The sequence below is a fragment of the Oncorhynchus kisutch genome, linkage group LG15, assembly GCF_002021735.2.
Source record: "Oncorhynchus kisutch isolate 150728-3 linkage group LG15, Okis_V2, whole genome shotgun sequence".
In the NCBI taxonomy this organism is placed as follows: Eukaryota; Metazoa; Chordata; class Actinopteri; order Salmoniformes; family Salmonidae; genus Oncorhynchus; species Oncorhynchus kisutch.
Genome location: NC_034188.2, coordinates 11,173,676 through 11,200,738, shown reverse-complemented (window position 1 = coordinate 11,200,738; position 27,063 = coordinate 11,173,676). Strand labels below are relative to the sequence as shown.

The 27,063-nt window shown below is 43.8% G+C and overlaps 1 protein-coding gene across 3 annotated transcripts in view; it reads right to left on the bottom strand.

Annotated features, from left to right (window-relative positions):
- LOC109905923 (glutamate receptor 3-like) overlaps nucleotides 1–27,063 on the bottom strand; it is a 238,939-nt gene that overhangs the window by 93,071 nt on the left and 118,805 nt on the right. For all 3 annotated transcript variants that reach the window (XR_004202980.1, XM_031789639.1, XM_031789638.1), the window contains exon 4: nucleotides 22,101–22,288. Coding sequence is in view for 2 of the 3 variants with exons in the window: in XM_031789639.1 (XP_031645499.1) it covers nucleotides 22,101–22,288 (188 nt within the window). In the remaining variant the exon portion in view is untranslated. The remainder of the gene's footprint in view (nucleotides 1–22,100; nucleotides 22,289–27,063) is intronic.

The window sequence follows — 27,063 nt, the reverse complement described above, 5'->3', positions numbered from 1 at the left end:
GTGTCATATGTATCGTATGTATCATATGTATTGTATGTATGTATTGTATGTATTGTATGTATTGTATGTATTGTATGTATCGTATGTATCGTATGTATTGTATGTATCATATGTATTGTATGCATCATATGTATTGTATGTATCATATGTATTGTATGTATCATATGTATTGTATGTATCGTATGTATTGTATGTATCGTATGTATCATATGTATTGTATGTATTGTATGTATTGTATGTATCGTATGTATCATATGTATTGTATGTATTGTATGTATCATGTGTATTGTATGTATTGTATGTATCATATGTATCGTATGTATCATATGTATTGTATGTATCGTATGTATCATATGTATCGTATGTATCATATGTATTGTATGTATCGTATGTATCATATGTATTGTATGTATCATATGTATTGTATGTATCGTATGTATCATATGTATTGTATGTATCATATGTATTGTATGTATTGTATGTATCATATGTATCGTATGTATCATATGTATCGCATGTGTTGTATGTATCATATGTATTGTATGTATTGTATGTATCATATGTATCATATGTATCATATGTATTGTATGTATGTATCATATGTATTGTATGTATCATATGTATTGTATGTATTGTATGTATTGTATGTATGTATGTATGTATGTATGTATGTATGTATGGTATGTATGGTATGTATGGTATGTATTGTATGTATGTATCGTATATATGTATGTTTTTTGCGACAAAGAGCCATGTCAAAGTTACGCTACAGGAAACCCGGCCAGAGTAGACTAATCAGAGCAAGAGAAAACTCCTTCATGAGCCTCACAGTAAAGTAGGCTACTTAAGGTCATAGGTCATATCTTCTATCCCGATAACACAGTAATCCCCTTTAATTCTGTAGTCACAAAAAGTCCATGGATCTTTTAAAGCCTTTACACGATAGTTGCCATGGCTTTCAAACACCACGTCTTCAGGGTTTTAACTTCAAAAGTGCCGAATTCGCTTTGCTATTTCTGTCACTCTATTCTTTCAACCTTTTTGCTTCTTTCCTAGTATTAGCGACAATGAGCTACAGTTGGATCAGTGACACCATTGATGTCATCAATGACATCAGCCAAGTGTCTACCCTCTGTTGCCATAGATATATATCTCTCTCTCTCTTTCTCATATATGCATTTGGCATACTGCAGTGTTTTCAAGCTCAGAAAAAACAAAAACCTACCCCATAAACAAAAACACAACACAATGCAGAATCTGAATCTCTAAACACATGAAAGGGTGAATCCTACATAGTTTCCACACCACCCCTCTGCAGCTTAGCAGGTACGGGGCTACAGAAGGCCATTTTGGCTCCAACATGGCTGCCCTCCCAGCCCTCAACAAGCAGCAGCATGTGTTTCTATCAATCCCCAAAAACTCCTCAGTTCTTCCTCCCTCCCTCTCTGCCCCCTACTTTCCTCCATCTCTTCTTTGCACATATGGCGGTCTCTGCCTAGCTAGCTGACTGTGTGTCTTTGAACAGCTTGTGAGCCCTGGGCCTGTCCCAGACTCCATTCATACAGGCCTCCCTCTCTGTGATCGCTGGAGACAGGCAGGTGTGTCTCTCTCTCTCTGTGTGTGTGTGTTTGTGTGTGTGTGTGTGTGCGTGCAAGAGTGTTTTCTGCCTTTAAGCTGACTCCAGCAGATGAAAAAAGCCCAGAAGGGGCGAGAGTTACGCCTCAATGGAGAGAATAAGAGGCAGAACAAACCCACACATTCACAGACTCAGAACACAGCCACGAATTCACAGACTCAGAACACAGCCACGCATTCACAGACTCAGAACACAGCCACGCATTCACAGACTCAGAACACAGCCACGCATTCACAGACTCAGAACACAGCCACGCAATCCCAGACTCAAAACACAGACACGCATTGACAGACTCAAAACACAGCCACGCATTCCCAGACTCAGAACACAGCCACGCATTCACAGACTCAAAACACAGACACGCATTGACAGACTCAAAACACAGCCACGCATTGACAGACTCAGAACACAGCCACGCATTCCCAGACTCAGAACACAGCCACGCATTCCCAGACTCAGAACACAGCCACGCATTCCCAGACTCAAAACACTGACACGCATTGACAGACTCAAAACACAGCCACGCATTCCCAGACTCAGAACACAGCCACGCATTCACAGACTCAAAACACAGCCACGCATTCACAGACTCAGAACACAGCCACGCATTCCCAGACTCAGAACACAGCCACGCATTCAGACTCAGAACACAGCCACGCATTCCCAGACTCAAAACACAGCCACGCATTGACAGACTCAGAACACAGCCACGCATTCAGACTCAGAACACAGCCACACATTCACAGACTCAGAACACAGCCACGCATTCACAGACTCAGAACACAGCCACGCATTCAGACTCAGAACACAGACACGCATTGACAGACTCAAAACACAGCCACGCATTGACAGACTCAGAACACAGCCACGCATTCACAGACTCAAAACACAGACACGCATTGACAGACTCAAAACACAGCCACGCATTCCCAGACTCAAAACACAGACACGCATTGACAGACTCAAAACACAGCCACACATTCCCAGACTCAGAACACAGCCACGCATTGACAGACTCAAAACACAGCCACGCATTCCCAGACTCAGAACACAGCCACGCATTCCCAGACTCAGAACACAGCCACGCATTCACAGACTCAAAACACAGCCACGCATTCACAGACTCAAAACACAGCCACGCATTCACAGACTCAAAACACAGCCACGCATTCACAGACTCAGAACACAGACACACATTCCCAGACTCAGAACACAGCCACGCATTCACAGATTCAGAACACAGCCACGCATTCAGACTCAGAACACAGCCACGCATTGACAGACTCAGAACACAGCCACGCATTGACAGACTCAGAACACAGCCACGCATTCAGACTCAGAACACAGCCACGCATTCCCAGACTCAAAACACAGACACGCATTGACAGACTCAAAACACAGCCACACATTCCCAGACTCAGAACACAGCCACGCATTCACAGACTCAGAACACAGACACGCATTGACAGACTCAAAACACAGCCACGCATTCCCAGACTCAGAACACAGCCACGCATTCACAGACTCAGAACACAGCCACGCATTCCCAGACTCAGAACACAGCCACGCATTCACAGACTCAAAACACAGGCACGCATTCACAGACTCAAAACACAGCCACGCATTCACAGACTCAAACCACAGCCACGCATTCACAGACTCAGAACACAGACACACATTCCCAGACTCAGAACACAGCCACGCATTCCCAGATCCAGAACACAGCCACGCATTCACAGACTCAGAACACAGCCACGCATTGACAGACTCAGAACACAGCCACGCATTCAGACTCAGAACACAGCCACGCATTCCCAGACTCAAAACACAGACACGCATTGACAGACTCAAAACACAGCCACACATTCCCAGACTCAGAACACAGCCACGCATTCACAGACTCAGAACACAGCCACGCATTCACAGACTCAGAACACAGCCACGCATTCCCAGACTCAGAACACAGCCACGCATTCACAGACTCAAAACACAGCCACGCATTCACAGACTCAGAACACAGACACGCATTGACAGACTCAAAACACAGCCACGCATTCCCAGACTCAGAACACAGCCACTCATTCATAGACTCAGAACACAGCCACACATTGACAGACTCAAAACACAGCCACGCATTCACAGACTCAGAACACAGCCACGCATTCACAGACTCAGAACACAGTCACGCATTCCCAGACTCAGAACACAGCCACGCATTCACAGACTCAGAACACAGCCACGCATTCAGACTCAGAACACAGCCACGCATTCACAAACTCAGAACACAGCCACGCATTCCCAGACTCAGAACACAGCCACGCATTCAGACTCAGAACACAGCCACGCATTCCCAGACTCAGAACACAGCCACGCATTCAGACTAGGAAACACAGCCACGCATTCCCAGACTCAGAACACAGCCACGCATTCACAGACTCAGAACACAGCCACACATTCACAGACTCAGAACACAGCCACGCATTCACAGACTCAGAACACAGCCACGCATTCCCAGACTCAGAACACAGCCACACATTTGCAGACTCAAAACACAGACACTCATTGACAGACTCAGAACACAGCCACGCATTCACAGACTCAGAACACAGCCACGCATTCACAGACTCAGAACACAGCCACGCATTCACAGACTCAGAACACACACACACACACACACACACACAAAGACTTTAAGTAGAACCAAAGTGTGATGAATGGTGATATCGAGTGATAAAATAAATGCATTCTGTTAACTGTCCTCATCAGTGAATGATCCTCTTAACCCTTGTGTAGTCCTACCATTCTGTATACTCCCCTTGTCCTAGGGATAAAAAATGCCCCGCCTTAACTAAACCCCTAAAATAAAGCAGCTTAATAGAATTTTTAACTCCAGATCTAATTTGCATGACAAAACAACCTGTTATTCATCACAAACTTTGTCATTGTCTGGGGTTTCCCCTCTTCACAGTGCAGAAGGACTGCATTTATTCAGTGGACACCACTCGTTGTTATTGCAACACACCTGTCATAATTTCTTTTTTTTACTAATAACGTTTCACGTTCAAAACTGTGCACTCTCCTCAAACAATAGCATGGTATTCTTTCACTGTAATAGCTAATGTAAAGTGGACAGTGCAGTTAGATTAACAAGAGTTTAAGCTTTCTGCCAGTATCAGATGTGTCTATGTCCTGGGAAATGTTCTTGTTACTTACAACCTCATGCTAATCGCATTAGCCTACGTTAGCTCAACCGTCCCACAGGGGACCCACCATATCCTGAAGAAGTTCTAAAGCAGAGGTATAATATTATTATATTATTATATATTATAATATTATTGTTATTATTATTGCTAAAGGTACTGTATAGGTGTAAACATACATTTTTAGCAAGAGATAGCACTTGTATAGTCTAAGAAAGTAGCAGAAATGTGCAGAAAGTCGTTTTGAATGCGTTTTATTGAAGGGAAACAATAACAGTCTTGAACTTTTTTGGAAACATAATGATGTATTCTTATATACTGTACAATGTGGAAGTCATCTTCAAAATAACCAAATAACCATTTTAACCATTGCCAACACCCACAAGGGGTATAAACAACAACAATAAATAAGAATCAAATAAGATAATAGATCCAAAACAAAAATGTGAAGAACATAAATCAAATCAACTCTAATTAGCACATGTAGGACGGTATGAACGTGTGTGTGCATGGACTTTGCAGATGTATTTCTCACATGTGCAGCACAGAGTATTTGTTTTACAGTCCTTCTTTGGGGGGGCAGAATTGGAATCTCCTCCTCTTGCCTGCCCCAGCTGCAGCCTCAGGTGGATCAGGACCAGATTCAGCCCCCTGAACAGCTTTCACAAGCGCTGCATAGGCTGCTGTGCGGGGGAGGAGCTCCCTTCTTTGAATGTGTGGGGTTACAATACCCTTTCCCAGTTGCTACAGGAACACCCTCCTCTTGTTCTGCTTATCAGACATCAAAGTAGCATTGATCTTGTTCCAAATCACGAAGGCGTTGTATGAGGACACATCAATGATGTTATGGAAGATGACCAGGGGCCAGCGGGCAGTCATTCTGCTGCAGCTGTAATTTCCAATCACCGTGTCCAGGTTGTCCACACCTCCTTTGTTGTGGTTGTAGTCCAGGATGATGGCTGGCTTCCTGTCCTCATGGTCACTGATCTCAGCCGTTTTGTGCAGTGTGCTCAGGAGGACCACATTCTTGTTCCTCTTTGGGAGGTAAGAAACTAGAGTGGTGGTGGGGGTGAAGGCAAACTTTGATGAGAAGGTCTCTCTCCCACTTGTTGTGAGGAGCTCCGGCTTGTTCTTTCTAACTGTGCCAACCATGGTGATCTTCCTCTTCAGGAGCTGCTGGCTGAGTTCAATCAGTAGCACACATAATCTCAATTTCTCATTGTGTGTGTGTGTGTCTTTGTGGTTTGTGTGGTGTGTAAATGATTTTACAGATGACCCGAAGACAATCGTTGTCTCCTGGTGGTGGATAGCTTTCATGGAGATATGAACAAAGGAGATGTTTCACTTTTTCTACATTTGGGGTCACTCTAGAAAAAGTCATAAAATTTCAAGTTGAAAAAATATAATTTAGGGGGTTTTCTCTGCTGTTAAACATAGTGGCGAGTCATGTTTGACCCTTAACCCTCCTGTTGTGTTCGCTTCATAGATAGATAGACAGCTGCCTCTGATTGGGAAACACACTCGGCCAAAAACAAAGAAATAGACAACATAGAATGCCCACCCAAATCACACCTTGACCTAACCAAATAGAGAAATAAAACAGCTCTCCAAGGTCAGGGTGTGACACCCGTGGGGGTTGCCATGGAAGCCAGAAAGGGGAGTAGGGTATGTGTGTGTGTGTGTGTGTGTGTGTGTGTGTGTGTGTGTGTGTGTGTGTGTGTGTGTGTGTGTGTGTGTGTGTGTGTGTGTGTAAACACATATGCATGTTGGGGTCTGGGAGATGAAGTGTGTCCATCTGATGAATGGGCATGTGCCTGACCTCAATGTTAAACACTAATTGTAGTCATTTCTAATGACCGGCCATTTTGACTGGGAACACCACAGGTGTACAGAACTTAATTAAAACACCCAAAATGAAATGAAAATAATCTAAATGTATTTTGTGTGTTCAGATGCCCTGTGTGGACAAAGTCATGGAACCTTATGACAATCAGACTAAATTAACTACATTTTCCAGAGAGAAAACTTGTAAATCGGTCCAATTCGACCAGAACACAGCAGGAGGGTTAGGACAACACAAGGGTTAAATACCTTCTGTTAACTGACCTCATCAGTGGATGATGATTCAAATACATTATATTAACTTATATACAGTGGCTTGTGAAAGTATTCACCCCCATGGGCATTGGTTCTATTTTGTTGCCTTACAAACTGGAATTAAAATGGATTTTGGGGGGGTTTGTATCATTTGATTTATACAACATGGCCGCCACTTTGAAGATGCAAAATATGTTTTATTGTGAAACAAACAATAAATAAAACATCAAACAGCATAAATATTAATAATAATAGAAATAATATCATAAATATTCGCCCCCCAAAATCAATACTTTGTAGAGACACCTTTTGCAGCAATTACAGCTGCAAGTCTCAAGAGGTGTGTCTCTATAAGCTTGGCACATCTAGCCACTTGGATGTTTACCCATTATTCAAGGCAAAACTGCTCCGGCTCCTTCAAGTCGGATGGGTTCCGTTGGTGTACAGTAATCTTTAAGTCATACCACAGATTCTCAATTGGAATGAGGTCTGGGCTTTGACTAGTCCATTCCAAGACATTTAAATGTTTCCCCTTAAACCACTCGAGTGTTGCTTTAGTAGTATGCTTAGGGTCATTGTCCTGCTAGAAGGTGAACCTCCATCCCAGTTTCAAATCTCTGGAAGACAGAAAGAGGTTTCCCTCACGAATTTCCCTGTATTTAGCGCCATCTACCATTCCTTAAATTCTGACCAGTTTCCCAGTCCCTGCCGATGAAAAACATCCGCACAGCATCATGCTGCCACCACCATGCTTCACTGTGGGTTTGGGTTTGCGCCAGACATAGTCATCTGACCAGAGTACCTTCTTCCACATGTTTGGGGAGTCTCCGACATGCCTTTTGGCGAACAGTAAAAGGCAAGCAATGGCTTTTTTCCGGCCACTCTTCCATAAAGTCCAGCTCTGTGGAGTGTACGGCTTTAAGTGGTCATATGGACAGATACTCCAATCTCCGCTGTGGAGCTTTTCAGCTTATCTTTGGACTCTTTGTTGCCTCTCTGATTAATGCCCTCCTTTGATGGTGTTCCATGGGATGTTCAAAGTTTTGGATCATTTTTATAACCCAACCTTGATCTGTACTTCTCCACAACTTTGTCCCTGACCTGTTTGGAGAGCTCTTTGGTCTTCATGGTGCCCCTTGCTTAGTAGTGTTGCAGACTCTGGTGCCTTTCAGAACAGGTGTATATATACTGATATCATGTGACACATCATGTGACACAGATTGCACACAGGTGGACTTTACTTCATGAATTATATGACTTCTGAAGGTAATTGGTTGCACCAGATCTTATTTAGGGGCTTCATAGCACAGGGGGTGAATGAATATGCTCGCATCACAGTTTTTTATTATTTTAGATTTTTTTTAAACACTTCCCCAATTTGGACTATTTTGTGTTTGTCCATTACATGAAATACAAATAAAAATCTATTTAAATTACAGGTTGTAATGCTACAAAATAGGAAAAATGCCAAGGGGGATGAATACTTTTGCAAGGCACTGTACCTTCTGTTAACTGTCCTCAGTGGATAATGATATGCCTTCTGTTATCTGTCCCTCAACAGTTGGTGCAATGCTACATACATTATCTATGACATCATCACAACAGTGGATTGTTCTTCAGTATGAATCACAGTCATTGGGATGAGTCAGAGGATGTGTTCCTATTGGCACCCTATTATACTATATAGTGCACTACTTTTGACCAGGGCCTCATAGGGCTCTGGAACAATAGGGTGCCATTTTGGAACACTTCCAGAGAGAGTAGTTGTACCTTATCCATTAAGTTGTGAGGGAAGCCTCACCATTGGATTGATTTATCTGCAGTGCAGTGCAGCGTATTGACGGCAAACTACAGAGTTGGTTTGTCTGCACTGATCATCACACAATATTTACAGACCTTTATTATGTGTCCTATCGGCACTCTTCACAGCAGTAACAAAACTGCTGTTCCCGCCCAGCACCAACACACCACATATGTATTTTGGTCCATTCTGATGGCCTTGAGCCCATTAAACCCAGGTCCCACAGCAGAGCCCAATGAACCTCAGCCCTACAGCAGAGCCCAATGAACCTCAGCCCTACAGCAGAGCCCAATGAACCTCAGCCCTACAGCAGAGCCCAATGAACCTCAGCCCTACACCTGTGCCCAATGAACCTCAGCCCTACAGCAGAGCTCAATGAACCTCAGCCCTACAGCAAAGCCCAATGTACCTCAGCCCTACAGCAGAGCCCAATGAACCTCAGCCCTACAGCAGAGCCCAATGTAGCTCAGCCCTACAGCAGAGCCCAATGTACCTCAGCCCTACAGCAGAGCCCAATGAACCCAATCATACAGCAGAGCCCAATGAACCTCAGCCCTACAGCAGAGCCCAATGAACCTCAGCCCTACAGCAGAGCCCAATGTACCTCAGCCCTACAGCAGAGCCCAATGAACCCAATCACACAGCAGAGCCCAATGTACCTCAGCCCTACAGCAGAGCCCAATGAACCTCAGCCCTACAGCAGAGCCCAATGTACCTCAGCCCTACAGCAGAGCCCAATGAACCCAATCATACAGCAGAGCCCAATGTACCTCAGCCCTACAGCAGAGCCCAATGTACCTCAGCCCTACAGCAGAGCCCAATGTACCTCAGCCCTACAGCAGAGCCCAATGTACCTCAGCCCTACAGCAGAGCCCAATGTACCTCAGCCCTACAGCAGAGCCCAATGTACCTCAGCCCTACAGCAGAGCCCAATGTACCTCAGCCCTACAGCAGAACCCAATGAACCTCAGCCCTACAGCAGAGCCCAATGAACCCAATCATACAGCAGAGCCCAATGAACCTCAGCCCTACAGCAGAGCCCAATGAACCTCAGCCCTACAGCAGAGCCCAATGAACCCAATCATACAGCAGAGCCCAATGAACCTCAGCCCTACAGCAGAGCCCAATGAACCTCGGCCCTACAGCAGAGCCCAATGTACCTCAGCCCTACAGCAGAGCCCAATAAACCCCAGAATAATGGTACACGTACACCCTAGGAGGCTAGAGTTACAGAATAATGGTACACCCTAGGAGGCTAGAGTTACAGAATAATGGTACACCCTAGGAGGCTAGAGTTACAGAATAATGGTACACCCTAGGAGGCTAGAGTTACAGAATAATGGTACACCCTAGGAGGCTAGAGTTACAGAATAATGGTACACCCTAGGAGGCTAGAGTTACAGAATAATGGTACACCCTAGGAGGCTAGAGTTACAGAATAATGGTACACCCTAGGAGGCTAGAGTTACAGAATAATGGTACACCCTAGGAGGCTAGAGTTACAGAATAATGGTACACCCTAGGAGGCTAGAGTTACAGAATAATGGTACACCCTAGGAGGCTAGAGTTACAGAATAATGGTACACCCTAGGAGGCTAGAGTTACAGAATAATGGTACACCCTAGGAGGCTAGAGTTACAGAATAATGGTACACCCTAGGAGGCTAGAGTTACGGAATAATGGTACACCCTAGGAGGCTAGAGTTACGGAATAATGGTACACCCTAGGAGGCTAGAGTTACGGAATAATGGTACACCCTAGGAGGCTAGAGTTACGGAATAATGGTACACCCTAGGAGGCTAGAGTTACAGAATAATGGTACACCCTAGGAGGCTAGTTACAGAATAATGGTACACCCTAGGAGGCTAGTTACAGAATAATGGTACACCCTAGGAGGCTAGAGTTACAGAATAATGGTACACGTACACCCTAGGAGGCTAGAGTTACAGAATAATGGTACACCCTAGGAGGCTAGAGTTACAGAATAATGGTACACCCTAGGAGGCTAGAGTTACAGAATAATGGTACACCCTAGGAGGCTAGAGTTACAGAATAATGGAACACCCTAGGAGGCTAGTTACAGAATAATGGAACACCCTAGGAGGCTAGAGTTACAGAATAATGGTACACCCTAGGAGGCTAGAGTTACAGAATAATGGAACACCCTAGGAGGCTAGAGTTACGGAATAATGGGACACACTGAAATAGGGGTCTAGACAGGGCGAAGTCCAGCTGCTTCAGAGTCATCACTGAGGCTTTGGCAAAATTAGTCCAATCAGCTGAAGCTTAGACACCCCATGATGAGGCGACAGAACTGTGTGCGTGTTTTTGAGTTTTATTGTACATGTATTGTACAATTATTGTACCCTGGAGGGAGGTGAAGGACTATGTTGAGTGCCTCCTCTCTTCTTAAACTGCTACCCTGGAGGGAGGTGAAGGACTATGTCGAGTGCCTCCTCTCTTCTTAAACTGCTACCCTGGAGGGAGGTGAAGGACTATGTTGAGTGCCTCCTCTCTTCTTAAGAGTCTACCCTGGAGGGAGGTGAAGGACTATGTTGAGTGCCTCCTCTCTTCTTAAACTGCTACCCTGGAGGGAGGTGAAGGACTATGTCGAGTGCCTCCTCTCTTCTTAAACTGCTACCCTGGAGGGAGGTGAAGGACTATGTTGAGTGCCTCCTCTCTTCTTAAACTGCTACCCTGGAGGGAGGTGAAGGACTATGTTGAGTGCCTCCTCTCTTCTTAAACTGCTACCCTGGAGGGAGGTGAAGGACTATGTTGAGTGCCTCCTCTCTTCTTAAACTGCTACCCTGGAGGGAGGTGAAGGACTATGTTGAGTGCCTCCTCTCTTCTTAAACTGCTACCCTGGAGGGAGGTGAAGGACTATGTTGAGTGCCTCCTCTCTTCTTAAACTGCTACCCTGGAGGGAGGTGAAGGACTATGTCGAGTGCCTCCTCTCTTCTTAAACTGCTACCCTGGAGGGAGGTGAAGGACTATGTCGAGTGCCTCCTCTCTTCTTAAGAGTCTACCCTGGAGGGAGGTGAAGGACTATGTCGAGTGCCTCCTCTCTTCTTAAACTGCTACCCTGGAGGGAGGTGAAGGACTATGTTGAGTGCCTCCTCTCTTCTTAAACTGCTACCCTGGAGGGAGGTGAAGGACTATGTTGAGTGCCTCCTCTCTTCTTAAACTGCTACCCTGGAGGGAGGTGAAGGACTATGTCGAGTGCCTCCTCTCTTCTTAAACTGCTACCCTGGAGGGAGGTGAAGGACTATGTCGAGTGCCTCCTCTCTTCTTAAGAGTCTACCCTGGAGGGAGGTGAAGGACTATGTCGAGTGCCTCCTCTCTTCTTAAACTGCTACCCTGGAGGGAGGTGAAGGACTATGTTGAGTGCCTCCTCTCTTCTTAAACTGCTACCCTGGAGGGAGGTGAAGGACTATGTTGAGTGCCTCCTCTCTTCTTAAACTGCTACCCTGGAGGGAGGTGAAGGACTATGTCGAGTGCCTCCTCTCTTCTTAAACTGCTACCCTGGAGGGAGGTGAAGGACTATGTCGAGTGCCTCCTCTCTTCTTAAGAGTCTACCCTGGAGGGAGGTGAAGGACTATGTCGAGTGCCTCCTCTCTTCTTAAACTGCTACCCTGGAGGGAGGTGAAGGACTATGTTGAGTGCCTCCTCTCTTCTTAAACTGCTACCCTGGAGGGAGGTGAAGGACTATGTTGAGTGCCTCCTCTCTTCTTAAACTGCTACCCTGGAGGGAGGTGAAGGACTATGTCGAGTGCCTCCTCTCTTCTTAAGAGTCTACCCTGGAGGGAGGTGAAGGACTATGTTGAGTGCCTCCTCTCTTCTTAAACTGCTACCCTGGAGGGAGGTGAAGGACTATGTCGAGTGCCTCCTCTCTTCTTAAGAGTCTACCCTGGAGGGAGGTGAAGGACTATGTTGAGTGCCTCCTCTCTTCTTAAACTGCTACCCTGGAGGGAGGTGAAGGACTATGTCGAGTGCCTCCTCTCTTCTTAAGAGTCTACCCTGGAGGGAGGTGAAGGACTATGTCGAGTGCCTCCTCTCTTCTTAAACTGCTACCCTGGAGGGAGGTGAAGGACTATGTTGAGTGCCTCCTCTCTTCTTAAACTGCTACCCTGGAGGGAGGTGAAGGACTATGTTGAGTGCCTCCTCTCTTCTTAAACTGCTACCCTGGAGGGAGGTGAAGGACTATGTTGAGTGCCTCCTCTCTTCTTAAACTGCTACCCTGGAGGGAGGTGAAGGATTATGTTGAGTGCCCTCCTCTCTTCTTAAACTGCTACCCTGGAGGGAGGTGAAGGACTATGTCGAGTGCCTCCTCTCTTCTTAAACACTACAGTAAATTAACAAGGGAAAATACTGAGGGGTGTTGGGGGGGGAAGTACACCAGAGAGAAAACCCTCATTAAATACCAGCATAGAGACATTGAGTGTATTCACATCAAAATGCTTAGAACACATACAGATTAGTACTATTATAGGTAGTAAATCTGAGAACACCATTAAAGATGCAGCCATTAAAATGTCTGAGTACAGTATGTTCTCTACTGATGCTTTTAAAAGCTGATGCTTATCCTGAACTAAATGAATAGAGGTTAAATATATATATATTTTTGTACAATTATCGAGTAAGGACATTTAGCGGCACGAAGATAATAAAATTAGACACAATAAATGTATACTAAAAGCAATTCAGAATTAATCTATTACTCCGGGTATCAAATTAGACAGAAACTAATGCTCAAGGAGGGGATATTGTAAAGCAGGGAGAAACCAATATAATATAGCTCAATGAAATGATATCAACAAGTGGAATACAATGAGAGGGGTATGATGCAGTGTAGAGGCTTTAAGCCCAGAGAGGAGGTAGGCAGGGGGGACATGCTGGTCTGAGCCCAAACCCCAAATCACACGACTAACAACGTTGGCCAATATATGGACAACTACCTCTCCCCCTACTGTATTTATTTATTTATTTTTGCTCCTTTGCACCCCATTATTTCTATCTCTAATTTGCACATTCTTCCACTGCAAATCTAGCATTCCAGTGTTTTACTTGCTATATTGTATTTACTTCGCCACCATGGCCTTTTATTTGCCCTTACCTCCCTTATCTCACCTTATTTGCTCACATCGTATATAGACTTATTTTTCTACTGTATTATTGACTGTTTGTTTGTTTTACTCCATGTGTAACTCTGTGTCGTTGTATGTGTCGAACTGCTTTGCTTTATCTTGGCCAGGTCGCAATTGTAAATGAGAACTTGTTCTCAACTTGCCTACCTGGTTAAATAAAGGTTAAATAAATAAAAAACTCTCATCCTGGAATATCCCAGGCCTGAGGTCATCTACGTTTGGCCTGAAGAGCAGGAACCCGGACTTCACCCCCCAAAAATTGAAATACAGAAATTGTTATTCTAGAAGAACCATGATATAGAGGAGATGGACCCACTGGTTTGTCCTCTGGGTTACAGTGAGCTGGTAGTCCAAGTGGTGCAGAGTTCTAAGGCACTGCATCACAGTGTTTGAGGTGTCACTACAGACACCCTGGTTCGAATCCAGGCTGTATCACAACCGGCCGTGACTGGGAGTCTCATAGGCTTGTCCAGGTTTCGCCGGGGTAGGCCATCATTATATATAAGAATTGGTTTGTTCTTAAAAATGTCTCCGGAAGAAATGGCAGCAGTTTTACGGGCGCCCAGCCAATTGTTCTATTGTGTGGTTTTCCCACGTTATGTGTAACTTATTTTGTACATAATATTTCTGCAACCGTTGATCACAAATATCCTAACGGGACAACAAAATCTGTAATATGTTTCGCGGAATTGTGGCTGAATGACGACATGGATATTCAGCTAGCAGGTAATACGCTGCACCGGCAGGATAGAACAGCCCACTCTGGTAAGACGGGGGGGGGGGGGTGCAGTCTGTGAATATTTGTAAACAACAGCTGGTGCACGAAATCTAAGGGAGTCTCTAGATATTGCTCACCTGAAGTAGAGTATATTGTGATAAATTGCAGGCCACACTACCTGCCTAGAGAGTTTTCAGCTATACTTTCATGGCTGTTTATTTACCACCATAGACAGATGCTGGCACTAAGACCGCACTCAGTCATCTGTTTAAGGAAATAAGCAAACAGGAAACCACTCACCCAGAGGCAGCGCTCCAAGTGGCCAGAGACTTTAATGCAGGGAAACTTAAATCAGTTCTACCTCATTTCTATCAACATGTTAAATGTGCAACCAGAGGAGAAAAACATTCTAGATCACCTGTACTCTACACACAGAGACGCATACAAATCTCTCCCTCGCCCTCCATTTGGTAAATCCAACCACAACTCTATCCTCCTGATTCCTGCTTACAAGCAAAAAATTAAAAATATATATTTTTACCCCCAAGCCATAAGACTCCTGAACATGTAATCAAAAAAGTGTGCCTCCCCCAACCCCTCTTTTACGCTGCTGCTACTCTCTGTTTATCATATATGCATAGTCACTTTAACTATACATTCACATACATACTACCTCAATTGCCCCGACCAACCAGTGCTCCCGCACATTGGCTGACCGGCCTATCTGAATGGTGTTCCGCCACCCGCCAACCCCTCTTTTACGCTACTGCTACTCTCTGTTCATCATATATGCATAGTCACTTTAACCATATATACATGTACATACTACTTAAATCTGCTTGACTAACCGATGTCTGTATGTAGCCTTGCTACTGTTATAGCCTCCCTACTGTATATAGCCTCGCTACTTTTAAAGCCTCGATGCTGTATATAGCCTCGCTACTTTTAAAGCCTCGATGCTGTATATAGCCCCGCTACTTTTAAAGCCTCGATGCTGTATATAGCCTCGCTACTTTTAAAGCCTCGATGCTGTATATAGCCTCGCTACTTTTAAAGCCTCGATACTGTATATAGCCTCGCTACTTTTAAAGCCTCGATACTGTATATAGCCTCGCTACTTTTAAAGCCTCGATGCTGTATATAGCCTCGCTACTTTTAAAGCCTCGATACTGTATATAGCCTCGATACTTTTAAAGCCTCGATACTGTATATAGCCTCGCTACTTTTAAAGCCTCGATACTGTATATAGCCCCGCTACTTTTAAAGCCTTGATACTGTATATAGCCTCGCTACGTTTAAAGCCTCGATACTGTATATAGCCTCGCTACTTTTAAAGCCTCGATACTGTATATAGCCTTGCTACTTTTAAAGCCTCGATACTGTATATAGCCTCGCTACTTTTATTTTTCAAAGTCTTTTTACTGTTGTTTTAACCTATTGTTACCCTAATACCTTATTTGCACTATTGGTTAGAGCCTGTAAGTAAGCATTTCACTGTAAGGTCTTCTACACCTGTTGTATTCGGCACACTTTACAAATACACTTTGATTTGATTTGACTTGTCTGGTTAAATAAAAAAAAGTAAAGAAAATAGTCCCACCAAACTAGCATGAGTAAAACAGGGAAGGGACTCAGGGGGTATGTACATTTGATATAGAGCAGACCCAGTCCATTAAATTAATCAAATCAGCAGCATCTTGTTAGAAATAAATAAGGAAATGATCTCGACAGAGACAAATGCCCTGCTGTGGGCTACCTAAATCCCCCAACTAGAATCCCCATGCTTTAATGAAGACAGCTTCTCCATCCTAGAGGGGGAGAATAACCATTTCCAGGCTCAGGGACATATACTAGTCTGTGGTGATCTAAATGCCAGAACTGGACAAGAAACTGACACCCTCAACGCACAGGGGGATAAACACCTACCTGGAGTTGATACTCTTCATTCCCCCTAGACACAACTACGACAACACAACCAACAAAAACGGGTCACAACTCCTGCAGTTCTGTCGCACGCTGTACATAGTCAATAATATGCTTCTAGGGGACTCCTATGGTAGGTACAACTATAGCTCAGCTCTTGGCAGAAGCACTGTAGACTACTTTATCAATCTACTTGAACAGAGCAATACTCAACCATGAGGCATTGAAGCCAAGCAAACTGCATGCTATTAGGAAATGCTATAGATGGAAATAGGATAGTGTAGAAACCTAACAAAAAGATATTCAGAAAAAAATATTTCCCTAAAGTAGTGAAGTGAAGGTACCTATCAGCTAACATATCAAATTTAAATTCTGGCAGAAAACCGAATAATTTAACAACAATGAAAAATGGTTTGTTGAAGGATGCAAAAACCTAAGAAAGTTATTGAGAATCCTATGCAACCAAAAACAGAGACCCAGAATACCTTAGGTTACGCCTTCACTATGGTGAATCACTAAAACAATAGAGAAATACACTACGGAAAGAGAGTGAACAGCAGTTCAGAAATCAGCTCAATGTGATTGAAGAATCCATAGAATCTAATCACTTCTGGGAAGTGACAGCACAAAGTTTACCATGGAATCTGCGTCAAATGCAATCACGGAATATTCCTCTGCAGTATAATCAACAGCAGACTCCAACATTTCCTGTGCCTCAACACAATGATATCTCGGCGTTCAATGGACAATTCCTTCGACCTCCTTGCTTGGTTTTTGCTCCGATATGAACTGTCAACTGTGGGACCTTTTATGTGACCTGTTTCAGGAAACTAGACGTATGTCACAGGTCACTACCTCACAGGAGAGTCACTTGATGGTAAACTTTTTTTAAATCAAAATAGTTTTTTTGGAGCAGAGATGCCTTCTCGAACATGTGAACTTTCATGTGCCTTAACAACAAACTTGTATACCATCTGTAAATATATATATATAAAAAAATGATGAGCCTAGTTGGTTAAGCCACAGGAAAAACACAGCAACCTTCCCACTAGCCATGATTGGCTGAGATAATGAGTGGGCTGGACATGCAGAGAGATGAGTTTGGATTGGTCTGCCATACAGCACAATTCTGTCTATTTGAACTGGTCAGTAGGTAATCCTGTCTAAAGTGGCTTTTTTTTAAAGAATCTCGTATTGAAACTTAACAGAAGACTTGACTATGTATCGATTTCAATAGAACTTCGCTCATCTGAGTGTGACAGAGAATAACAGATGAATTTACCAACGCTCAACACCGGTTGAATATGGCCGGTGTCAGTAAACGTCAGCAACAAAGCGTAATTCAATTGTTGCCAGGAGCACAGTTACAGTCACCAACACTCTGGATAACATGAAAACAGCCTAACCAGCTCTGCTAGCGTGAGTGAAATGGTCAGAGTTTGGGTGGGGGCTAAAGCTTAAGAGGATTTTTATGGCATTGTATGCGGTCAGTGTGAACCAGAGTGACTTGACACAACAACGGAAACGACACAGGACGTCTTATTGAAAGGGGTGGCAGTCTGCCGTGAAGCGTTCATCCATGTAAACGAGTCTAGCTACAGTTTCAGATATTATACATTAATAATTTTGTCAGAAAGTTATTTTCATTGCAAGTTAAAGCTTACTGTTAGCTCGCTAGCTAACATTATGTTTACGATCTGTGTGTAATAATATAGTCTAATGTTAGCTAGCTAACTACCTAACATGGAAGCTATGACACTCGGTTTATATTGCCAGTACTCTATGGACTGGGATTATGCTTCATTGTTTAGCTAGCTAGCTAATGTATAAACATGTATAAACAAAAGACCCCAAGTTAAAGCTGACTGTTAGCTAGCTAGCTGATGCTAGATAGCTGGCTCACTAGCAAACATTCCATTTATGATCTGTTTGTAGTAATGTTATCTCAGAATGCCATTTCGCATTGCTAGTTATATAGCCTCTTCAAGCAGAGCTTCAGAAAGACCAGAGTGAACACTTTGTCTGAGATTGCTGGTGTTGTTGATCCCAGCACTGTGACAGGGATCAACATCCCACAGCTGGTTAGACTGGAGGATAGTACTGTGCTGGTGGAAAGCTATGGCTGGCAACAACACCTGACTCCGTACTTCAGGCCGCTGCCACAGATCAAGCAGTACCAGCACTTTAGGTGAATATCATTTTTATAGCATTGTATGAGGTGATTCTTCTTATCTAAACTGGGGAGGTGAATTGATGTTGTGCAAGGTTGTAATGTCTTAATATTTTTGTTTATTTCCTGTTTTACAGCTTCAATGCTCTGGAGCCTGGTGTTGTTGTCGCCAAGGAGGGTTCTGACTCAGTCGGGACCAGGTTTCAGCTGCTGCACAACACTGACATCCTTCCATCCATAGATGGTCTGCTTGAACAAGCACCACCTGGACTGGACACAGCTAGACAAACATATATTTTTGAGAAGATCAGGGAGTTTTGCGATGAACAGGCTATGGACATCACATGCCCTGCACCAAAGTCAAGGGCAGAACAGAAACAGGCTTTTCGAATATAGATTCCCTTATTCATGCATGGTTTGGACGGATCAGCACCATCTGCAGTGCCTCTATTCAAATGACTCTCTCCTAACACACGTTGCTGATACAATTTTTTTAAATCCTGCTGCTCAGCCACTTTATCTCTGATCGTATGCAGATAACAACCTCTTCTATCACTGATATTGATCTTTTACATACTGTATATTATTACATTTTATTGACACTGTCTATTTCTGATCTTGTTATTATGCAAGTAACCGTTTGTCTGTACCGTTTACACCTTCTGTAGATCAGTTTAGACAAGTGCGTCTGGGTAAGCACCCATCAGTTTAGACAAGTGCGTCTGGGTAAGCACCCATCAGTTTAGACAAGTGCGTCTGGGTAAGCACCCATCAGTTTAGACAAGTGTGTCTGGGTAAGCACCCATCAGTTTAGACAAGTGTGTCTGGGTAAGCACCCATCAGTTTAGACAAGTGCGTCTGGGTAAGCACCCATCAGTTTAGACAAGTGTGTCTGGGTAAGCACCCATCAGTTTAGACAAGTGCGTCTGGGTAAGCACCCATCAGTTTAGACAAGTGCGTCTGGGTAAGCACCCATCAGTTTAGACAAGTGCGTCTGGGTAAGCACCCATCAGTTTAGACAAGTGCGTCTGGGTAAGCACCCATCAGTTTAGACAAGTGTGTCTGGGTAAGCACCCATCAGTTTAGACAAGTGTGTCTGGGTAAGCACCCATCAGTTTAGACAAGTGTGTCTGGGTAAGCACCCATCAGTTTAGACAAGTGTGTCTGGGTAAGCACCCATCAGTTTAGACAAGTGTGTCTGGGTAAGCACCCATCAGTTTAGACAAGTGTGTCTGGGTAAGGACCCATCTGTTTAGACAAGTGTGTCTGGGTAAGGGCCCATCAGTTTAGACAAGTGTGTCTGGGTAAGCATCATCTAATATTTATGAAATGTTTTTATCTGGACACTTTGTTTACCTGGAATTTTTCCATATTGCATACGACTACCACTTTCAGTCATACTCTTTACTACACTACTCACTGTTTAGCACATGACCTCACGTGTGAATCCTTAAAGAGATGGGTGGAGATGGCTTAATAAGAGGGTGTGAACAATGCTGAATGGTGTAGACAAAGAGAGCTCTCAAGTAGGTACTTAAACATTCAAAAGCTATTTTCAGAATTTTCGGCCGGTCATATATAGACAGGTGTGTGCCTTTCCAAACCATGTCCAATCAATTGAATTTACCATAGTTGGACTCCAGATTTTGACCTCGGCCTAAACATCAACACCACAAATAACTTCCACAAGGCTGTGAATGATCTCAGAAACCAGGCCCTTCACCTTCCATGCCATGAATAGTAACATATACAGTGGCTTGCGAAAGTATTCACCCCACTTGGGATTTTTCCTATTTTGTTGCCTTACATCCTGGAATTAAAATAGATCTTTGGGAGGTATGTGTCAGTTGATTTACACAACATGCCTACCACCACTTTGAAGATGCAAATTATTTTTGTTGTGAAACAAACAAGAAATAAGACGGAAAAAATGAAAACTAGAGCGTGCATAACTATCCCCCCCCCCCCAAAGTCAATACTTTGTAGAGCCAACTTTTGCAGCAATTACAGCTGCAAGTCTCTTGGGGTATGTCTCTATAAGCTTGGCACATCTGGGATTTTTGCCCATTCTTCAAGGCAAAACTGCTCCAGCTCCTTCAAGTTGGATGGTTCCCGCTGGTGTATAGCAATCTTTAAGTCATACCACAGATACACAATTGGACTAGGCCATTCCAAGACATTTAAATGTTTCCCCTTAAACCACTTGAGTGTTGCTTTAGTAGTATGCTTAGGGTCATTGTCCTGCTGGAAGGGGAACCCCCATCCCAGTCTCAAATCTCTGGAAGACTGAAACAGGTTTCCCTCAAGAATGTCCCTGTATTTAGCTTCATCCATCATTCCTTCAATTCTGACCAGTTCCCCAGTCCCTGCCGATGAAAAAATTATGTTCTCGGGGTGATGAGAGGTGTTGGGTTTGCGCCAGACATAGCGTTTTCCTTGATGGACTAAAAGCTCAATGTTAGTCTCATCTGACCAGAGTACCTTCTTCCATATATTTGGAGAGTCTCCCACACCAAACGTGTTTGCTTATTTTCTTTAAGCAATGGCTTTTATCTGGCCACTCTTCCATAAAGCCCAGCTCTGTGGAGTATACGGCTTAAAGTGGTCCTATGGACAGATCCTCCAATCTCTGCTGTGGAGCTTTGCGGCTCCTTCAGGGTTATCTATGGTATCTTTGTTGAGTCTCAGATTAATGTCCTCCTTGCCTGGTCTGTGAGTTTTGGTGGGCGGCCCTCTCTTTGCAAGTTTGTTGTGGTGCGGTATTCTTTCCATTTCTTAATAATGGATTTAATGGTGCTCTGTGGGATGTTCAAAGTTTCTGATATTATTTTATAAGCCAACCTTGATCTGTACTTCTCCACAACTTTGTCCCTGACCTGTTTGGTCTTTATGGTTTGGTCTTCATGGTGCCGCTTGCTTGATGGTTCCCCTTGCTTAGTGGTGTTGCAGACTCTGAGGACTTCCAGAACAGGTGTATATATACACTGAGATCATGTGACAGATCATGTGACACTTAGATTGCACACAGGTGGACTTCATTTCACTAATTATGTGACTTCTGAAGGTAATTGGTTGCACCAGATCTTATTTAGGGGCTTCATAGCAAAGGGGGTGAACACATATGCACTTTTCCGGGTTTTATTTGATCTTTTAATTGACTTCAGAAATGTTGACTATTTTGTGTTTGTCCATTACATGAAATACAAATAAAAATGCATTTAAATTGCAGCTTGTAATGCAACAAAATAGGAAAAATGCCAAGGGGGATGAATACTTTTGCAAAGCACTGTACTGAACATACATATAAATGCAACATACCCCATAGTGGAATTTTGTTTGTAGAACATTTGCGAAAACGTATAAACAATTTAAAGCTGTCTTGAGTCAATAAATATTCCATAAAGTCCTTACCTGTCCTAGGATAGTGTTGATCCTGTCCACCTCACAGTCGATGATGTAGCGTTTCTCCTGCCTCCTGTCCATCTCCTCGATGATCCGTTTCAACTCTGCTGCGTCCGTGATGCTCCCCACAGACCGAGCCGTCACCTGCCAATTGTTGGTCACCGCTGACTCCATGATGGCCTGAAGGATAGAGAAACCTAGAGAGAGAGAGAGAGAGCGAAAAAGAAACAGAGCTGTTTATCATAAGTGCAATCAACTAAGGAAGGTGCTTAATGTATAACGTGCTTAATGTGGCATTAGGTCATGTTTCCCCATTACAATCTGAAATAACAGTAGACGTTCTTCTGCATTGACAAGACAATCTCACATGAAGACGAGGGGTGGGTGTGGAGGAGACCAGAGCAAGATGTCTTATCTCCATGTTATTAACTAGAGGAGGGCTGATGATCTCCAGGTTATTAACTAGAGGAGGGCTGATGATCTCCATGTTATTAACTAAAGGAGGGCCGATGATCTCCATGTTATTAACTAGAGGAGGGCTGATGATCTCCATGTTATTAACTAGAGGAGGGCTGATGATCTCCAGGATATTAACTAGAGGAGGGCTGATGATCTCCATGTTATTAACTAGAGGAGGGCTGATGATCTCGATGTTATTAACTAGAGGAGGGCCGATGATCTCCAGGTTATTAACTAGAGGAGGGCTGATGATCACCAGGTTATTAACTAGAGGAGGGCTGATGATCTCCATGTTATTAACTAGAGGAGGGCTGATGATCTCCATGTTATTAACTAGAGGAGGGCTGATGATCTCCATGTTATTAACTAGAGGAGGGCTGATGATCTGCATGTTATTAACTAGAGGAGGGCTGATGATCTCCAGGTTATGAACTAGAGGAGGGCTGATGATCTCCATGTTATTAACTAGAGGAGGGCTGATCTCCAGGTTATTAACTAGAGGAGGGCTGAGGATCGCCATGTTATTAACTAGAGGAGGGCTGATGATCTCCATGTTATTAACTAGAGGAGGGCTGATGATCTCCATGTTATTAACTAGAGGAGGGCTGATGATCTCCATGTTATTAACTAGAGGAGGTCTGATGATCTCCATGTTATTAACTAGAGGAGGGCTGATGATCTGCATGTTATTAACTAGAGGAGGGCTGATGATCTCCAGGTTATGAACTAGAGGAGGGCTGATGATCTCCATGTTATTAACTAGAGGAGGGCTGATCTCCAGGTTATTAACTAGAGGAGGGCTGAGGATCGCCATGTTATTAACTAGAGGAGGGCTGATGATCTCCATGTTATTAACTAGAGGAGGGCTGATGATCTCCATGTTATTAACTAGAGGAGGTCTGATGATCTCCAGGTTATTAACTAGAGGAGGGCTGATGATCTCCATGTTATTAACTAGAGGAGGGCTGATGATCTCCATGTTATTAACTAGAGGAGGGCTGATGATCTCAAGGTTATTAACTAGAGGAGGGCTGATGATCTCCAGGTTATTAACTAGAGGAGGGCTGATGATCTCCATGTTATTAACTAGAAGAGGGCTGATGATCTCCAGGTTATTAACTAGAGGAGGGCTGATGATCTCCAGGTTATTAACTAGAGGAGGTCTGATGATCTCCATGTTATTAACTAGAGGAGGGCTGATGATCTGCATGTTATTAACTAGAGGAGGGCTGATGATCTCCAGGTTATGAACTAGAGGAGGGCTGATGATCTCCATGTTATTAACTAGAGGAGGGCTGATCTCCAGGTTATTAACTAGAGGAGGGCTGAGGATCGCCATGTTATTAACTAGAGGAGGGCTGATGATCTCCATGTTATTAACTAGAGGAGGGCTGATGATCTCCATGTTATTAACTAGAGGAGGTCTGATGATCTCCAGGTTATTAACTAGAGGAGGGCTGATGATCTCCATGTTATTAACTAGAGGAGGGCTGATGATCTCCATGTTATTAACTAGAGGAGGGCTGATGATCTCAAGGTTATTAACTAGAGGAGGGCTGATGATCTCCAGGTTATTAACTAGAGGAGGGCTGATGATCTCCATGTTATTAACTAGAAGAGGGCTGATGATCTCCAGGTTATTAACTAGAGGAGGGCTGATGATCTCCAGGTTATTAACTAGAGGAGGGCTGATGATCTCCATATTATTAACTAGAGGAGGGCTGATGATCTCCATGTTATTAACGAGAGGAGGGCTGATGATCTCCATGTTATTAACTAGAGGAGGGCTGATGATCTCCATGTTATTAACTAGAGGAGGGCTGATGATCTCCAGGTTATTAACTAGAGGAGGGCTGATGATCTCCATGTTATTAACTAGAGGAGGGCTGATGATCTCCATGTTATTAACTAGAGGAGGGCTGATGATCTCCATGTTATTAACTAGAGGAGGGCTGATGATCTCCAGGTTATTAACTAGAGGAGGGCTGATGATCTCCATGTTATTAACTAGAGGAGGGCTGATGATCTCCAGGTTATTAACTAGAGGAGGGCTGATGATCTCCATGTTATTAACTAGAAGAGGGCTGATGATCTCCAGGTTATTAACTAGAGGAGGGCTGATGATCTCCAGGTTATTAACTAGAGGAGGGCTGATGATCTCCATATTATTAACTAGAGGAGGGCTGATGATCTCCATGTTATTAACGAGAGGAGGGCTGATGATCTCCATGTTATTAACTAGAGGAGGGCTGATGATCTCCATGTTATTAACTAGAGGAGGGCTGATGATCTCCAGGTTATTAACTAGAGGAGGGCTGATGATCTCCATGTTATTAACTAGAGGAGGGCTGATGATCTCCATGTTATTAACTAGAGGAGGGCTGATGATCTCCATGTTATTAACTAGAGGAGGGCTGATGATCTCCAGGTTATTAACTAGAGGAGGGCTGATGATCTCCATGTTATTAACTAGAGGAGGGCTGATGATCTCCAGGTTATTAACTAGAGGAGGGCTGATGATCTCCAGGTTATTAACTAGAGGAGGGCTGATGATCTCCAGGTTATTAACTAGAGGAGGGCTGATGATCTCCATGTTAGTAACTAGAGGAGGGCTGATGATCTCCAGGTTATTAACTAGATGAGGGCTGATGATCTCCATGTTATTAACTAGAGGAGGGCTGATGATCTCCAGGTTATTAACTAGAGGAGGGCTGATGATCTCCATGTTATTAACCAGAGGAGGGCTGATGATCTCCATGTTATTAACTAGAGGAGGGCTGATGATCTCCATGTTATTAACTAGAGGAGGGCTGATGATCTCCATGTTATTAACTAGAGGAGGGCTGATGATCTCAAGGTTATTAACTAGAGGAGGGCTGATGATCTCCAGGTTATTAACTAGAGGAGGGCTGATGATCTCCATGTTATTAACTAGAGGAGGTCTGATGATCTCCAGGTTATTAACTAGAGGAGGGCTGATGATCTCCATGTTATTAACTAGAGGAGGGCTGATGATCTCCATGTTATTAACTAGAGGAGGGCTGATGATCTCAAGGTTATTAACTAGAGGAGGGCTGATGATCTCCAGGTTATTAACTAGAGGAGGGCTGATGATCTCCATGTTATTAACTAGAAGAGGGCTGATGATCTCCAGGTTATTAACTAGAGGAGGGCTGATGATCTCCAGGTTATTAACTAGAGGAGGGCTGATGATCTCCATATTATTAACTAGAGGAGGGCTGATGATCTCCATGTTATTAACGAGAGGAGGGCTGATGATCTCCATGTTATTAACGAGAGGAGGGCTGATGATCTCCATGTTATTAACTAGAGGAGGGCTGATGATCTCCATGTTATTAACTAGAGGAGGGCTGATGATCTCCAGGTTATTAACTAGAGGAGGGCTGATGATCTCCATGTTATTAACTAGAGGAGGGCTGATGATCTCCATGTTATTAACTAGAGGAGGGCTGATGATCTCCATGTTATTAACTAGAGGAGGGCTGATGATCTCCAGGTTATTAACTAGAGGAGGGCTGATGATCTCCATGTTATTAACTAGAGGAGGGCTGATGATCTCCAGGTTATTAACTAGAGGAGGGCTGATGATCTCCAGGTTATTAACTAGAGGAGGGCTGATGATCTCCAGGTTATTAACTAGAGGAGGGCTGATGATCTCCATGTTAGTAACTAGAGGAGGGCTGATGATCTCCAGGTTATTAACTAGATGAGGGCTGATGATCTCCATGTTATTAACTAGAGGAGGGCTGATGATCTCCAGGTTATTAACTAGAGGAGGGCTGATGATCTCCATGTTATTAACCAGAGGAGGGCTGATGATCTCCATGTTATTAACTAGAGGAGGGCTGATGATCTCCATGTTATTAACTAGAGGAGGGCTGATGATCTCCAGGTTATTAACTAGAGGAGGGCTGATGATCTCCATGTTATTAACTAGAGGAGGGCTGAATGATCTCCAGGTTATTAACTAGAGGAGGGCTGATGATCTCCAGGTTATTAACTAGAGGAGGGCTGATGATCTCCAGGTTATTAACTAGAGGAGGGCTGATGATCTCCATGTTATTAACTAGAGGAGGGCTGATGATCTCCAGGTTATTAACTAGAGGAGGGCTGATGATCTCCAGGTTATTAACTAGAGGAGGGCTGATGATCTCCAGGTTATTAACTAGAGGAGGGCTGATGATCTCCAGGTTATTAACTAGAGGAGGGCTGATGATCTCCAGGTTATTAACTAGAGGAGGGCTGATGATCTCCAGGTTATTAACTAGAGGAGGGCTGATGATCTCCATGTTATTAACTAGAGGAGGGCTGATGATCTCCAGGTTATTAACTAGAGGAGGGCTGATGATCTCCAGGTTATTAACTAGAGGAGGGCTGATGATCTCCATGTTATTAACTAGAGGAGGGCTGATGATCTCCAGGTTATTAACTAGAGGAGGGCTGATGATCTCCAGGTTATTAACTAGAGGAGGGCTGATGATCTCCAGGTTAT